At 40.6% G+C, this 18,393-nt stretch overlaps 1 protein-coding gene across 5 annotated transcripts in view; it reads left to right on the top strand.

Annotated features, from left to right (window-relative positions):
* The window catches only part of LPP (LIM domain containing preferred translocation partner in lipoma), a 541,140-nt gene extending 525,335 nt beyond the window's left edge, over window positions 1-15,805 (top strand). For all 5 annotated transcript variants that reach the window (XM_077487560.1, XM_077487557.1, XM_077487561.1 and 2 more), the window contains 2 exons: window positions 8,678-8,798; window positions 10,613-15,805. In XM_077487560.1, the coding sequence (XP_077343686.1) occupies window positions 8,678-8,798; window positions 10,613-10,741 (250 nt within the window). In that variant the 3' untranslated portion in view covers window positions 10,742-15,805. The remainder of the gene's footprint in view (window positions 1-8,677; window positions 8,799-10,612) is intronic.
* Window positions 15,806-18,393: the final 2,588 nt, after the last annotated feature.

Here is an 18,393-nt window from a genome sequence, read left to right as displayed (position 1 = left end):
CGGAATCGCAGCCATTCTAGTTGGAGTATGTCTTGTTATTAAAGACAAAAAGCAGGGGAGGAGGGGTGTGTTGCGCTTCCTAAATACCAACAAAACGCTTACAATAAATATAAATCACATAGTATAAAAAACTTATAAATAATTCATAAAGTGTTCAGTGAGCAGTGCTTAAAACTTAAAGGGTGTATTAGATTAAACAACTAATGTATAGTGTTCATATGTATTATTCCTGTGTCTTAAAATAAGCAGAAACAGTGCTTAAGACCATAAAGTGCATGAATTAAAGTAAAATAGACATCTGTGATAACAATGCAGCAAAGTAATAGAAAGGGTATATGTGATAATTTAAGTGATCAAAAAACATATAAACACATAAAATCGGTGATCTAAAATGTGTAGAGAAAACACAAGGAATGTCTCAATTACATTCCTTAAAAAAAAATTAAAAATAGCAGCAAAAAACGTGAATTTCAATAAAGTGTCCCATACACAGTTCAATCATGCAATTTTTCGATGTGATTTCACAACCGCAAAAAAAGTGCAATGTGCCGGGGCAACTCTCCTCCAACGGTGTTCCGTGCCAGTGCTGGTTATATTAAACAATTACCTTGCAGCTGCAAGGTATGCAGCAAAACAGCAAATATTGCAGGGAAGACTCAGGGGGGTCAGCGGGGCTGTGGATTGGAGCTTCTAACGATGCCGTTCACCCTTGTAGTTGTGGCCAGTGTAGCAATGCTCAAAACAACAAGTAAAGGAGAGCCTCCATGGTGTAGTATTTCAGTCAAATATTTTATTAAAATAGCTAAAATTACTCACATAGAGGAACGAGTAAACGAACACACAGCTTAACAGATCTGAACGATTTCCTTAGATACAGACGTCACTTCCGTTCTCCAAATGTCTTGTTATTGGTACTTGAATATGAGATGACATGCAGTGTTGCATGTAATGTTTTTGTATTTCTTAATATCTGTACTGTAAAATTTCCTTCAATAATGCACTCCTGAAAAAAAAAAAAACATGAGTAGAATTGTGATCTTAACCACTTAAGGACCAAACCTCTTTTTGAGATGTGGTGTTTACAAGTTAAAAACTTTTTTTTTTGCTAAAAAAAATTACTTAAAACCTCCAAACATTATACATTTTTTTCTAACACCCTAGAGAATAAAATGGCGGTCATTTTTTTTATATATATATATTGTGAAAGATAATGTTACGCAGAGTAAATTGATGCCCAACATGTCACAGTTCAAAATTGCTCCCACTTGTGAAATGGCGACAAACTTTTACCCTTAATCTCCATAGGCGACTTTTAAACAATTGTTGCATTTTTTAAGTTACAGAGGAGGTCTGGCTAGTGCTAGAATTATTGCTCCCGCTCTACCGATCACGATGATGCCTCACGTGTGGCTTGAACATCGTTTTCTTATGCGTGCGCTACTCACGTATGCGTTCGCTTCTGCATGCGAGCTCGGCGGGACAGAACTCGTAAAAAAAAAAATATATATATATATATATATATATTTTTTTTTTTTAAATGTGTCACTTTTATTCCTATTACAAGGAATGTAAATATCCCTTGTTATAGAAAAAAAAGCTTGACAGGACCTCTTAAATATGAGATGGGTCAAAAAGACCTCAGATGTCATATTTACACTTAAATACAATTTTAAAAAATGGCCCTTTAAGAGCTATGGGCAGAAGTGACATTTTGACGTCGCTTCCACCCTGCATTGTTATGGAGATGGGTGGGGGCCATCTTCCGCTCACTCGTCTCCATCTCAAGCAAGGGTCAACATCCGATCGCCTCCATCGCTGCCAAAAAGACCTCAGCTCTCACATTTACACTAAAATGCAATATAAAAATTGTCATTTGAAAAAATTAAAAAAAAAAAATTGGCCATTTTGATGTCGCTTCCGCCCTGCAATGGTATGGAGATGGGTGGGGACCATCTTCCCCTCACTCCTCTCCATACCACACACGGAAGAGGGCACTGGAGCACGGGGGGGGGGGGGCCCACTCCTGTTGCTGATAAGTGATCTCTTGGCTAATCCACTGCAGAGACCACTCTTATCAGAAACTGGACCGCCGACTGAAGAAGAGGATATCGAGGTTATGGCAGCTTGCCATCGTCGTGCGGTGGTCTAGAAGTGGTTAAGTTACTACTTCCCATGTGGTGACCATTTATTGTGCACCTAAAGAAGTGACTATTTTGGGATCCAAGCACTTGTATAAAATAAACACTAAGGATAATTTGTGATATAAAAAGTAAATGAACCGAACATTTATCTAGACCAGTGATGGCGAACCTTTTTGGGCCCGAGTGCCCAAACTGCAACACAACATATTCATTTAAAAGTGCCAACATATACAGAACTTGATGAGCGTGTGCTGTGATGTCTGGGGGTGAACATGGGACACATCAGAAACCGTTGTGCATTCACTATGTAGTCATAGTGTTTTGTACAAGAAGATCCAAAAAATGTAACTTTTGTCAAAATGTGTTCTAGTTTTAGAAGTTGTCCTAGCATTGTGCAATCAAATTCCAGGATCACTATTCTACTAACTATATATTAATATTCAATACAGTCAAGTTGCATGACAGGTGCACTTTAACCACTTCCCGACCAGCGCACGACGATGTACGTCGACAGAATGGCACGGGCAGGCATATTGGCATACATGTACGTCCAATATTCGTTGCCGCCGTGCCATCGGGAGCGCGCCGCCGGCGGCGCGCTCCCGCGCTGGTCGGGATCCCCGTGAGTCCGGTCGCGGGACCCGCGGACTCGATCGCCGCGGGCATCCCCGCGATCGTCTCACGGAGCGGCCGAATGGAGGAAATGCTGTATAAACAACATTTTTCCATTCTGCCTAGCAACTAGTGACGCTGATCTCTGCTCCATGTGATTGGAGCAGAGATCAGTGTACACTAAATGAAAGCCCAACCCCCCCACAGTTGGTAACACACCCCTAGGAACACTTAACCCCTACACTGCCACCCACTGGTTAACCCTTTCACTGCCAGTGTCATTTACACAGGAATCACTGCATTTATATAGCAGTGATTACTGTAAAAATGACAATGGTCCCAAAAATGTGTCAAAAATGTCCGATGGGTCCCCCACAATGTCGCAGTCACAATAAAAATCGCAGATCGCCGCCATTACTAGTAAAAAAAATAATAATAAAAAATTATTAATAAAAATGCTATAAAACTATCCCTATTTTGTAAACGCTATAACCAATCAATAATCGCTTATTGCGATTTTTTTTACCAAAAATATGTAGAAGAATACGTATCGGCCTAAACTGAGGGAAAAAAATGTTTTTTTATATATTTTTGGGGGATATTTATTATTACAAAAAGTAAAAAATAATGCGTTTTTTTCAAAATTATCGCTCTATTTTTGTTTATAGCGCAAAAAATAAAAACCGCAGGGGTGATCAAATACCACCAAAAGAAAGCTCTATTTGTGGGAAAAAAAGGACGTTAATTTTGTTTGGGAGCCACGTCGCACGACCGCGCAATTGTCAGTTAAAGCGACGCAGTGCCGAATCGCAAAAAGTGGTCTGGTCTTTGACCAGCAAATTGGTCCGGTCTGAAAGTGGTTAAATGACTAGTTGTTCAGTAGAAGCACTGGCTGGATGATAAAGAAATCCTGTTACAGGGGTGACATGCATTCAGCAACTCTCCAGCTGCAGCAGAACTTCCAGTCCCCCCATGCCCTGCTGGCACACATTATGCACTGTTTGGTTGCCAAGGTATGTTGAGATCTGTAGTTCTACTCCAGCTGAAGACGCACTGGTTGCTCTGCATTGCTGTAGCAGAAGACTACTTCAAAAATATCTCATTCCTGACTATGTTCACAGTCCTATATGTCCAGGAAACATCCTTCAGAACGGAAACACTCAAGGACAACTGTAGCAATAATGCTTTACCAATGCAGTTCACTCCACATTGCTGTGCAGTTCATTGCATGTCAAATGCAAACTCCCAGCAGCTCTACACTTCTTCCCTGTATAATGCCAGTGATTCTGGACTGTCTGTCATGTGTCATGAAATACAGGGGGGTGGCAGGGACAAAAACTATATGCATTTACATCTCACTGTACTGCAGTGGTCTTTGCTAAATCTAGCAGGCTTTCCCAGCCAGATAAACCTGAACAGCCAACACAAAGTATCATCAAAGCTCATATCCTACAGAAAATGCTTCCAACAGCTTTGATAGAGAGTAACACAGAGAGCATATACACGACATTATTCTGACCATACCCTTCCATATTTTGTGGCAATGTTGGGCACAAGAAGAAAAAAAAGAGAGGTCCCCAAGAAATAGATTCTATTTGAAGAGGCACAGAAACAGTGTACACAGCTAAAGACATTTATTCCCCACACAGCATGTACACTTACTTTAACAACGCTTGCCACAGCACTCCAATAATAAACCCATCAGCCAACTCAGTTCCCGGGCTCAAGAATGGCCTGTGATTGGGCATCTTCCCCACCACATGTTCTGCCTGCCATCCAACCCAGAGCGACTCTTCATCCAGTCCACGCCCATCCTAGACACGGCCCCCCATTGGCTCAATCCCCACCACATGTTCCACCTGCCATCCAACCCAGAGCAACCCTTCATCTCATCCACGCCCATCCTAGACACATCACCCCTGCCCCAGAGACTTGTGGGAAATGTAGTTCTATGGGGAGGGGAGCTGTGCATGAAATACACCTCCGTACAGGATTTTCTCACGTGCCCACAGAGAGGGCTTAGCGTGCCGGCTGTGGCACGCTTGCCATAGGTTCGCCATCACTGATCTAGACAGTTCTTTTTCTCACCACTATGGACAACTTCCCAGTACAGTGTACTTGCAGCACAGAGGTTCTTGCCGGGCCAGAACAAGGGTAGAGCAGGAGGGGCAGCTTCCCCAGGATTAGTGTTTTCATGCATTTGTGGAGGGGGGGGGGGGGCATGGCTGTGACAGCGCACCAACTAATCTCACTGATGAACACAGATTTTGGCTGATTTGCACTACCTACTTTGTGTGCTAAGCTGCCAGCACCACAACATTTATTATGATACTAGTAGCAAGGGAGTGGTAACTGCACATTACAACTTTATTGGGTTTGGACTGGGGCAGGTGATCACTAGGTGCCATTGCACCAGAGTTAGTCTTCCAGTGTGTATTGCACTGTGCTTGAAAGCTTAAGTAGACACTCTCCCTCAACATACTAGGCCCAGGGCATTTCAAGCTTGTTTTTTTTTTTTTTTTAAAGTAAACCTGTTACCACAGGGTCACTTGTAAAAGAAGATATGTATAGATGGACCGTTTCCTCAAACATTAAACAGCTTTACCTCTGCAGGTATTCCACTCTTCTGTTGAATACCCGTTTCCCCACTACATGCTGTTATTTCTTCTGACAGATTCTATGTCCAGTAGAGACATCCTAGCTGGCATGCAGAATTTTAGGATGTGGTGGTAGGAGCCAGTACTCGCACACCCAAAAATGTGGAATATCTGCAGCAGCCAGAGAGCAGCAAAGCAGTGGTGTTTCAAGACATGGGCCACTGAAGGATAAAAATAGATGCTGTTTGTTTTTTGTTTTTTTACAGCCCAGGCTTTGCCACGTGATCTGTAGACACAGGGTCACTTTAAAGCGGAGGTCCACCCTAAAGTGGAGTTTCCGCTCATTGGAACCCTCCCCCCCTCCGGCGCCACAATTGGCACCTTTCAGGGGCAAGGGGGGTGCAGATACCTGTACAGTGCAGGTATCTGCACCCACTTCCGGCATAGATATCTGCAGAAAGTATGCCCCTTTCCGAAAGTCCCCCGCTGTCTGCTGGGAAACACATGGATCCCAGAGACAGAGGGGACCATCCTTATTGCGCATGCGCAGTAGGGAACCAGGAAATGAAGCCGCAAGGCTCCACTTCCTGATTCCCATACCCAAGATGGCGGCGGCAGCACCCGAGAGACGATCGAGAGATCGGCTTTGGGTGCCGACATCGCAGGCGCGCTGGGCGGATAAGTGTCATTATTTTAAAAGTCAGCGGCTGCAGTATTTGTAGCTGCTGGCTTTTAAAAAAAAAAAGGTGGACTCCCGCTTTAAGTTTAAAAGCTTATTTTTTAGTCACAGGTCTGAGGCATCTACAACACTCCAGTCCCCAAAAAACACACCATATCCATGAAAAGTTAGATTTGCATTAGACTTGCTCATGCCTGATCTCTCATCCCACGCCCCCCCCCCCCCCCCATCATTAGGAGTATTTTGTGAGTAGAATAACTAAAGAATATGTGTGCATATACAGTGCCTTGCGAAAGTATTCGGCCCCCTTGAACTTTTCAAGCTTTTGCCACATTTCAGGCTTCAAACATAAAGATATAGCATTTTTATTTTTTGTGAAGAATCACACAATTGTGAAGTGGAACGAAATCTATTGGATTTTTGAAACTTTTTTTAACTAATAAAAAAATGAAAAGTGGGGCGTGCAAACTTATTCGGCCCCCTTGCGTTAATACTTTGTAGAGCCACCTTTTGCTGCGATTACAGCTGCAAGTCGCTTGGGGTATGTCTCTATCAGTTTTGCACATCGAGAGACTGAAATGCTTGCCCATTCTTCCTTGCAAAACAGCTCGTGCTCAATGAGTTTGGATGGAGAGCGTTTGTGAACAGCAGTTTTCAGCTCTTTCCACAGATTCTCGATTGGATTCAGGTCTGGACTTTTCGTTTTAGTTGAATTTTAGTAGACTAAAATCTCCATTACATTTTAGTCGACTAAAATCACCATTACATTTTAGTCGACTAAAATCACCATTACATTTTAGTCGACTAAAATCACCATTACATTTTAGTCGACTAAAATCTAGTGGGGTTAGTTCAATTGTAATGCATTATTTAAGCATTTCTCTCGAATTGACAAACTCATTAAATACTCCTTTAGTAAAAATCATGTTGTTATATATGATTTTAAGGTTTGAGCATGCACTACAGACACATATTTAGCCATTGTTATATATAATCTCTTTATAAATAAAACCAAGTTTAATCCCTTGATGCCGACCGTACACAAATTCATGGCATGAAGGGGTTATACCGGGGTGATGGCTGTGTGTCTTTTTTCAACGATCCGGTCTAACTGCACTGCTCAAAGAGGCATTCGGGGAGGTTAAAGGGGTTGTAAACTCTCGTTTTTTTTTTTACCTTAATGCATCCTATGCATTAAGGTGAAAAAACTTCTGATAATGACCAACCCCCAGCCCCCCCCCCCCTTTTACTCACTTGAGCTCTTCGTTCCCTCAGCGGAGATGCACTTTTCCTCTCTGCCCGGGGTTCTCGGCTCTTGATTGGATAGATTAATAGCAGCGCAGCCATTGACACCCGCTACTGTCAATCTAATCCAATGACATGGGGCCGAGTCTTGTATTCTGTGTCTATGCACGCAAATGCTGGACTCAGGAGCACGCCCACAAGGTAACCCCCTGGGGAGAGCACTTCTCCCTGGGGGTCTACCAATGTGAGGAGGAGACACGAGCACCACCAGGGGATCCCAGAAGATGATGATCGGGGCCACACTGTGCAAAACAAACTGCACGGTGGAGGTAAGTATGATATGTTTGTAAACCTATGTTTTTTTTTTTTTTTTAAATAACAATCACTTTAATGGGTCTTTAACCACTTCAATACAGGGCACTTCCCCCCTTCAAGGGAAAGGCCAATTTTCAGCTTTCAGTGCTGTCATACTTTGAATGATAATTGCACGGTCATGTAACACAAAAATTTTCTCATTTTGTTCCCACAAATAGAGCTTTCTTTTGGTGGTATTCATTCACCACTGGGGTTTTTTGTGGCTAAAGAAATAAAAAAAAAAGGCCGAAATTTTTGGGGAATTTTTTTTTCTCTGTTTGTTATGAAATGTTGTAAATAAGTAAGTTTTCTCCTTCCCTGATGGGCGCTGATGAGGCTTGACTGACGTGCACTAATGAACAGCACTGATAGGCGGCACTGATATTCAGCACTGATGGGCATTGATAGGTGGCACTGGGCAATCATAGTGGGCACTGATAGGTGACACTGCTGGGCAATGATAGGCGGCACTGAAGGGTGGCACTGATGGACAGAACTGGCAGGCATTACTGATGGGCACTGATTGGCACCTATAATGGGCACTGATTGGCAACCCTGGTGGTCATACCTGGTGCTCCTTGGAGGGCATCCCTGGTGGACCTGGGTGGACATCCTTGTCAGGAGAGCAGCTGATCAGCTCTCCTCTCTTCTACTTGTGCCTGTCTGTGCAAGCAGAGGAAAGGCCAATACAAGGCTCTTCCTGTTTACACTGTGATCAGCTGTGATTGGACACAGCTGATCACATGGTAAAGAGCCTACGCTTGCCACACTGTGTGCCCCCACAGCATACCCTGCTGGATATCTTATGATGTCCAATCAGAATAACGTAACCACTTTGCGCATGTTATTCTGTTATATGGCAGGCGGGAAGTGGTTATGAAAACTGGTCTTGGTGTTAGTGGGTTGGTGCTTACAGGAATGTGGCAGGAACCATAGATTGTAAACTCTGCTGGGCCAGTGACTGATCTTTTTATTTTTATGTTTGTAAAGTGTTTATAAAATGTTATGACTATATAAATACTGTAATCTCTTTTATGCTTCGTCTGCAGGAAGTTTGCTCCAAGGTGTTCTGTGTGTAGAGAACCAATAATGCCTGCTCCTGGCCAGGAGGAGACCGTTCGTATTGTAGCTTTGGACCGTGATTTCCATGTGCAGTGTTACCGCTGTGAGGTATGTGCTGTTTGGGTGAAAGCTGCATACATTGGATATAACAGATTTAGCAGTATGCCTGTAATAAAGGTACACTGCAGTCAACATGTAGAAACCCTGAGATTCATGTTGGGAGCTTAGCTTCTATGCTTATAGTTTTTCATTAAGGCTGCATTCACATTTGAGCATTTAGCTCATAAAATGCCCAAAAAACGCCCAACAAGCAAAATCCTATTCATTTCAATGGCACCTGTTCACATCTGAGCATTTTTTCGCCCGAAGAAAAACACCTGAAAACGCCCTAAGCTCAAAAAAAAACATGAGCTTCTTTGGGGCAGATTACATGTGTTTTTCTGCCTTTTACATTGGTGACCTGAACAAAATTGTGATAAAAGCGCAGTAAAAACGCGCGACTTTGAAACGCTCAGGTGTGAATGCAGCCTAAGACATTGCTGTACTGCACCACTTCCTTTTTGTCTTTAATCTGATTATCCTGAAAGACACCTGCTTCTAATACTGGAACACCCACTCAAAGGTGAACTCAAGGTTTACTGGACTTTAAATGGTTCCTTACGGCTAAGCTGGCTCAAATAAACCACTTCCTTAACCAACAGATGCACCTGCTGGTAACGCTGTATAAACTGCATGTAGCATCAACCTGTTCCTGGAACAAAATCAAGTCGGGCTGAGAGCCTCTCAGCCATTCATAGGAAGCCTTGTATTTTATGAATGAATACAGTGCTTCCTTTGATCGGCTGAGGTGGAGATGCAGGCAAATGATGTCAGTCTCCATCTCCGCCAATCATAGGAAACTTTATATTCCTTTATAAAATACAAGGCTTCCTATATTTGGCAGAGCAGCGCTCAGCCCGACACGATTTTGTCCCAGGAAAATAGATGGCTGCTGTTGTCCATCCCACTGCCTGCAAACAGCACTCCTAGAGGACACAACTGTTACTCAAGGAAATTATTTGATTAGACCAGCTTGGTACAAACAAACTATTTAACATTGTAGTAAACCTGGAGTTAGGCTTTAAAGCTTCTTGCCGGCTCTCCCATACAGGCCAAACAGGAAAAAATGGCAGTGCTTGAAAGCTTTTCACTGCTCTCAGTCAGATTTGTTAGATCAGTTTGATGAAGGAAATACCTGTTGATCCTGCCAGAAATAGTAGGCTTGTAACTTCCTATAGTGAGCTGACAACACCTTGCCTATTTTGTGTGGAAATCCCAAGGAGTGTTATCAGACTAGCTTAGGTTATCTCTGTGAACTTCAGTATATCTCCCCTGTGTTCTGGAGTACACATTTCCTATTCTAGGATTTCACTATTGTTCCTCTATAGATACAGTATGTATCAGCTGAAAATTAAGGTGGGAAAAGGCTGAAGTAAATCAATGCAGCCAATGCATCTAGGGCCTTATTTGCACAGTGATGCAGCAAGTGTGTTGCAAAAAACTGGGCACAGAGCACTGGTGTGTGCATATAGCAACAGCCTGGGAAGCCTGTAAAAAGCCATGTCAGCTGCCTTGGATGCAAGTTTCTTGAGACTTCCTGGCCATGTTTGTCTGTGTACACCTAAACTCCTGGGCAGTTTTTAGCTACATTCTTGCTGCACCAAGGCTGATTTGGTCATGTGAATGAGCCCCTAGGACTGTTAAGCTACAATATATTACACTTTTTTTTTTTTTTATAGGGTTTAGATTTAGATGCACTTTAGGGAAAACTGTGATTTTAGCAAAGATTTTGTTTACTGCATAATTGTAGTACTCCACTGAAAGTTTTTATTTATTTGAATTCATTCTTTAATGTGATTGTTTATTTTTTTATTTTTTTTCAGGACTGTGGAAGTCTTCTGTCTGAAGGAGAAAATCAAGGCTGCTACCCATTGGATGGACACATCCTCTGCAAGTCCTGCAACTCTGCACGTATCCAAGCTCTCACTGCCAAGTCCAGCACCGACCTGTGAATGAATAGCACCTCATCCTTAACACTTTAGCTCCTATCATGCCAATCAGCTTTTGCCTCCATTGGTCAGAGGGATTTCCAGAACAGACCTATGTAGGATGTCTCATTTCATATGCAATTTGAAAGGGAGTTATCACATTTCTAGTTATTCCACTCACTCTTCATTTTAAAGCACTACATATTTTATTCTTCGTAATTTCTTTTTTCTTACAGCTGCAGAAGGAAAGTGTAATCCAGCGTGTGATATATATATATATATATATATATATATATCTCTCACAGTATGGTTATTGAACATTAGCAAACTTTAGTAAAATATATAGAAGCCAGGAACAGATAATCTGTTTTTGGATAAGAACACCATGAAGATCTTTACAAACCATGCCAAGTTATACATTTGAAAATTACCTGTAGAGCTGTATTGCTCTGAGATTGGCTGGCATGAGCAAGACATAACCGCTCCGCATGCAGCAGTATTCACATATCCTGTGCCTGTATTAAGAGCACATCCACTGTTAAAGGGATGGAGCATTTTTCTCTGCAAGCTCCGCTGTTTCTTGCTCTTTTGTTTGTTTTCTTTCTTTAGCTTTGCTTTTCTATATAACACATATTTTGGCTGGTGATGGTGTTTTCTGTTTGTGATTGGATACATTTAAATATTCTTTATCAGTGGTACGTGGTCATAATTATGCAAGTACAGACCCGCACCTATTCACAGCAAACAGCAGTTTGTCACAGCATTTGGAAGTTGTTGTTTTTTTTGTTTAATCAATGGAACTTGCGCTGTCATCCAGTGATGTACAAACTAACACAGTGCCTTAAAAATTACATAGCATATCACAATATGAGGCTGGGTGCCAGGCAAGTATGTAGTATGTATAGGAAGAAATTCTAATGATTGCAGCTAATGGAGATATTATAGGGTCAAAATGCAGTGCATTGCTGAGCCCAATGCTGTAGATGATCTTTAGTATTTAACTTTTAGCTAGATGTTGCTACATGGTTCTAAAGGGCTTTAGTCATTCTCTTGATCCCTGACCCCTTAGCCCTTTTGACTTCCTATCATAACCAAGAAAGAAGTTGATTGCCTTTGAACTGTAGGTTACATGGACATGTTATTTCGTCATTCCTTCTCTCTCGTTCCAGCAGGGATTCATGTTATAAATTATGGCATGCTCCTAAAAGCAGACCATAAATAGCAAGTGTCTGTGGCCACTTTGCCTTATCAAACTGTGTTTTTTTTAGACTTGGGAGATTTATAGTTTATTGTAAGCTTCATGTAAGCTCCAGTAACAATGGATTATGGTTAGGCGAGCTGCATGTTTGTATCCTTATAAAGAGAAGTATAATATATACTGTATATTTTTTTTCTATTAGAACTTGCTTTAAAAATTGATATTTTGTATATTATACTTTAGCAATCACATGTTACTTGGAAAAAAGTACGGTATGCCAATATAACTGTTCTGTTTTTCTAAAAAAAAAAAAAAAAATAATCATAATCATTCAACTGGGTTCCCTATAATATGGTCGAATGCAAATATGACAATGCCTGTTTAACAAAGAATTATTGCCAAATCACATGGCTGCCAAGCTGATCTGTTTTTTTTTTTTAAACTTTTTGAGTCTCCGGAACAAGTATAAGAGTTATGGCGTTAACCCCCTCCCACTCGCATTCCTTTAAATAGTTTGGAACACTCAGGTGACAGGAAAGATCAGCAATTATGTGACCACTGCTACGATGATCTGTAGCCTGGACAGAAAGCTGTCTGTGACAGCTCGAAAGCCTACCCATTTGCCAACGTACATATGTGGTGGGGATCGTAAAGGGATTCATTTGTACTTTTTTTTTTTTTTTTTTGTCCCCAGGTCGGTGACTCAGAAGGTATTACAATCAAATGACTTGTTGTATTGCCACTGCATTTTAAGAAGGAGCTCAGCAATGGCGACCACCACATATTTCTCAGCACATTTCCTTTAAAGTAGAAACCCTTGTGAAAAATGATTCCTGAAGTTGGGCAGTGCTTTGACTGCCTGCTGGGTCTTAATGGCTGGTGAAGGTGCCAGAGCAGCTATACCGCTTTTACTGCAGGCATAACAACTGCTGCACATTGAGAGCTGACCTTTTGATGTCCTTAACCAAAGTATATTTCCAGAACTACAAAACTATATTGTTTTTCTTTAGCCCACATGCTCAATGCCAAGTTAAAAGGGGTATTCAAGGGTTTTAAAACCTTATGCTGTTATTTAAACATCATTACTATAAAACTGTATTCACTACCCAGTTATAAAAGGTGCCATACTACACTTACAATCATTTAGACCATTTTAAATGGTAGCACAACACTAAACAGCAATTGCACAATTAGACTGCTATGTAGCCATGAGACCTCCTACTCGAGTTTGAATGTCTTTTCTTGATAAGAGGGGAGCTGTAGGCTGAGTTCAGTTCAGCTTTGAGGCTGCACTTTTGAGGAACGTTCAACTGAAAAGAAAAGGCAGATTTTTAGTACAATAAACCACATTTAGAAAAATACTGTATATAAATGCATCTGGTCTATTGCAGTTTAGACTCTGGCTTATTAATTAAAACTAAACTCGAAGTGTGGGACACATAACCAGCTATAATCTGTATTGATACTGGTGTGAATTGTTCTACTGCCAGTATCTGCAGTTTTACTCCTTTTCTGTTTACAGAATATGACCACATAACAAATGGACACGTTAACATAACCCAGTACATGTTTGAAAGTATTCGTTCTCATCCCCTTACTCAAACTTACGTGCATAATAATGAAGTGAGCATTACTTTCTACATGTTAACAACGTTTAAGTAATTTAACTCTATCAATCTGTGTGGTTATATACAGTAATATGTTTCAATAACAGATATGCATAGTGGTATAAGAATCATTGTAGTCATTACTAAATGTGAGCATTCTCTCTCATATGTTTTATGGTCTTCAGAAAGTGAGTAACATTTCATATACTGTATCTTTAGTTCTTCGCTTTTTAAACAACGTATTGTGTACCAGGAATGTGAAAATTTGGTACTATATAACTGCTATACTAGAGCCATCATTTGTATGTATCAATGTACACTCTTTGAATCTCATTGTCAACTTTACATCATAGCAACACTGAACGCTATACCACCATCCAGTATTACATTTCTGCAACATTTCTGTGAAACACTGATATTTGTATTTCGTTGCTGAGAATTGCTTGCAAACATTTCCCGATTTGGGAAGTAATTTTCTTTAAAGCTGAGATAGGACCCATTGCACTAATGATAAAGTTGTATGTGTGCAGCTGGATTCTTTATACTCTGCTGCTGTGCATAGGAAATTTAGAGGTAACCCATGATCCTTCAAGGGTTACAGGCCTGGGTACAGTTGAGAAATCTAAAATGTTACCTCTGGGAAGAGCCAATATTCAAATCTGCTTTTGAGTCCAGTAAATATTTTACATTAATTGTATTTGTAGTTTATTAAGTACATATGTCTATATGTGTACATTTGCTGTCAGCAACTATGTATAATCAAGATTTATCTTGCTGTAAGTTTCAGATATAATAATTTGCGATTAGAAACATCACTAATATTACACTAGGTTGCTTTGACCAGCAGTAACCTATGCTTATATTCTGGCAGTTAGGTTCACTGCCAATAGATTCATACTAGTATCCGAGTTCCCCATGTTATGAAATGAATATCCTATATTCAGGTCAGGCAGCACTAGAATAAATGATTAACACCTTGTGTGTTCTGTTTACACAGGAACTGGTAAATAGCATAATTTCAGTATATACTTAAAAATGTCATGAGCTAGTGTAGCTCCCAAGTAACCTTTCCAGAAAATTATTTTATTAGTGCCATTTATATTTCCCTATTTGTACACTAGGGGAAATTGGGTAAAGTAATTCAGGTACAGTGGGATCATACTTCTGCCTTCAGACGTAAACTCTACTTTTTAAGATTTTTTTTATCTTTTTTTAGGAAGTTTGCTCAAGTGTTCCTCACTTGATCAGTTTACACTTTGATACAAATTGGGTATGACAGAAAATCTGGTCACACACAGTCCACAACTACATATTTACATAGTGATTACATTTAATTTTTCTATTGCTTCAGTATAATCCATAACTTCTTTGGTGTCAAACGTCCAGATCTGTAAGATTTGGACATGAACGTCAAAGTTTTTGTTGGGTTGGGTGACCTAATAAATGTACTGCAGTCTAGTAGCTTCTATTTCATTTCCATGTCTATTTCATGTCATTACAACTGCTATGCCGTTCAGCCAATAGGAGGCAGCTTTCCATCTCATCTGCTCAATGGACTGTGAATCAGCAGTGTATTTATGCTGATTTATATTCCAGTGCATAGTCAAGCGGTAGAATAAACTGAAAGAGGTGGTATCTGCCTGGCTGTGTAATGTGGCAATGTTCTGTGAATCGTAAAGGTGGTTAAACAGAACTACAAATACTTTGCCAGGTAAAATAATTCACATTTCAACTGTCGGTTTGGTGGTCTGTATGGTGTTCAATTTTATGTATTCACACACGCCATAAAAGGGCCTCAGTTCTATGTGGCAACAGATTTGAACCAGATAGTCCATTTGTCTATTGCAAAATTCCAAGATCATCCTAACAATAAAGATACAAAAAATGAATACTTGCACAGTGCAAACCTTATAGTAGAGAGATTAACCCAAAGAAAACTCTTAACACCAAAGATAAAGGAAACCTACTCTTGCCATTTGTTATATTTGCACATCACGTAATAAACTTGGCATTTGAACATCAACATAGAAAATAGACTTGAAATGTTACTATTTTTGTTATTAAACATTTTTGGCACCCTTTTATAAGATGGCTGGACAACAAGAAAGTATGGAATTACCTAAGATTTGTTATACATTAGTATCATAATCAATGGAATTGTAATTACAATTTATTCTACCCTGTTCTAATCTGATTTTTTAAAGATTTTTTTGTACTGTACTTAGGAAGTTTTTTTTCTGATAATATACACGCTTCACATTAAAGTTTCTATTTGCATTAAAATGTTTTGTGTGTTCATGGATAATCTGAATGTAAGAAAGATATATGCATAACCTACTTTAACAGCACAAGCTGCTGAAGTGCCTCTATACATTCTGGTCAAGTATAGAGAGAGAATTCCAGGTAATATAACATGTTCAAACAATTCAAAGGTACTCAGACTTGTGACTAAGGCATGCCATACATAGCTCATTTTCTTTTGCCAGTGGCACTGATCGAGCAAAAAATTTCCAACAGGCAGTACTTCGATTTCTGTATAACCAGCCTGTTGCTGGTGAACTGTCTGAATTTTGATCCATCATTGGCCAACTTTAAGCTGACCATACACTAGTTGGTTTGCAAATAATCATTAATGCGAATATTCACATAAACAGTCGTATGAAAATTCTCGTCAGTATATTCGATGACTTGACAAATGTCATTCCAAATCTCTTTTGTTTTTAAAATTCGATTTTGGAGTGGACTTTCTTTAGAACAAACACCACATTCACTGTTACAAGTTTGTGAACAATTTTTCATTCTGCTCCTTTGAATTTTTTTGTCACTATGGCCAAAAACAAATGTCTATATGACCCTACTAACAATTATAAAATAAAACAAACATACTTAAAATTAATTAATTTATTCAAACAATTCTACTAGTGTATGGCCAGCTTAACCACTTCCAGACCACCGCACACCGATGTACGTCCTTACTTTGAGGACGGATATCGTTATGGCAGCAGCAACCATTAACCCTAGTATCCCAGTGTTCAGCCGGCGGTCCGGTACAAGTTAAGTGGTCTCTGCGACGGATTAGTTGCGAGATCACTTTTATCGGCCCTCCTCCCGCCACGATCCGGTGCCCTCTGCCACGATCTGGAGCCCTTGGCAGCGGCTAAGGCGATCAGATCCTTCTCAGGGCTGTGCTTGGAGATGAATGAGGGCAAGATGGCCCCCACCCATCTCCATGACACTGCAGGGCAGAAGCGGCGTCAAAACGTCACTTCCGCCCATAGCTCTTAAAGGGCCATTTTATTTTTTTCATTTTTTTTTTTATTGCATTTTAGTGTAAACATGAGATCTGAGGTCTTTTTGACCCCAGATCTCATATTTAAGAGGTCCTGTCATGCTTTTTTTCTATTACAAGGGATCTTTATATTCCTTGTAATAGAAATAAAAGTGGCACAATTATATATATTTAAAACAGTGTAAAAATTAAAGGAAAAATAAATAAGAATAAAAAATGTTTTTAAATGCACCCTGTCCCGCCGAGCTCATCATAGAATGCATGAAGATAAAAAAAAACCTTCTGCCTTCACAACCACTTTAAGTTCAACTGTATCAAGATAAAAGTTGAATTTCACAACACTTGTTTGTCTTTGCCCCACCAAACATCCTTTGACCATATTAGATGTTCTACAGCTATGAGGTGATTGTAGCCATACTGCTTGGACCTTGATGAAAGGGTTCTCCCCCCCCCCCCCCCCCCCGAACAAAATTGGATGTTACACATATTATATATATTATGCAGGAATATAACATTTTAATTGACCATCGGATTATATTCTCATACATCATCTCCTGTGCTCCTCCACCTCTTTCTGTTGGGGTACCCCAAGGCTCCATCCTTGGGCCCCTCCAATTCTCACTCTCTACCTCTTCCCTGGGCATGTTGATAACCTTTTGTGGCTTCCAATACCACCTCTATGCTGACAACACCCAGATCTATCTCTCAAGTCCTCAACTTGCGCCCTCAATCTCCTCCCATATCACAAATGTATTAAGCAACATATTAGTATGGATGTGACACCACCTTCTCAAACTCGATCTTTATAAAATTAGGCTTGTAATATTTCCTCCTCTGTGATCGCCTCCCCATGAATTTTGCCATTGAGATAAATGGGACAACCATTGGTCCCTCTACACATGCCATCTTTGAGCCCCCAAATCCAATTACGGGCTAAATCTTGCCGTCCTAACCTCCATAACATTTACCCAATTTGCCCCTTCCAATGGACACAGCAAAACAATATTATTTTATTATTTACTCCTTGGTTAGTTCCCACCTTGACTACAGCAGCTCCCTCCTCACTGGCCTAACTTTACACAGGCTACCCCCCCCCCCCCCCTTTCAGTCTATTATGAATGCTTCTGCTAGACTAATACACCTTATTAACCAAATCATGACTGCTGCCCTCTCTCATTCAGAATACTAATGACAACATACAAGGCCACCCACAACATTGCTACATCATCAACCTCACCTGCAGTTATTTCCCAAATCGTTCTCTCCACTCCTCCAAGGAGCCCCCTGCTCTCTAGCTCCTTTGTTACCTCCTCCCATGCTCTCCTCCAGGACTTCTCCAGAGCCTCTCCCACCTTCTGGAACTCCCTGCCCCAGTATGTCCGGTCAGCTACTACCCTGTCAATCTTTAGGTAATCCTTGAAAACTCGCTTATTCATGGAAGCCTACCCCACCTCCACCTAAGAATTGTACTTGAGTCACCTCCATCAAATCATTCCTTTAGAGTGTAATCGCCATGAGCAGGGCCCTCCTCCTCCTTCTGTGTTGTAATTGCACTCCCTATTGTATTGCAAAGTGCTGTTGG

This window comes from Lithobates pipiens, unplaced genomic scaffold (assembly GCF_037356315.1).
Source record: "Lithobates pipiens isolate NorthernLeopardFrog02 unplaced genomic scaffold, aLitPip1_a1.2 Scaffold_18, whole genome shotgun sequence".
In the NCBI taxonomy this organism is placed as follows: Eukaryota; Metazoa; Chordata; class Amphibia; order Anura; family Ranidae; genus Lithobates; species Lithobates pipiens.
This window is presented reverse-complemented; position numbering and strand designations above follow the sequence as displayed.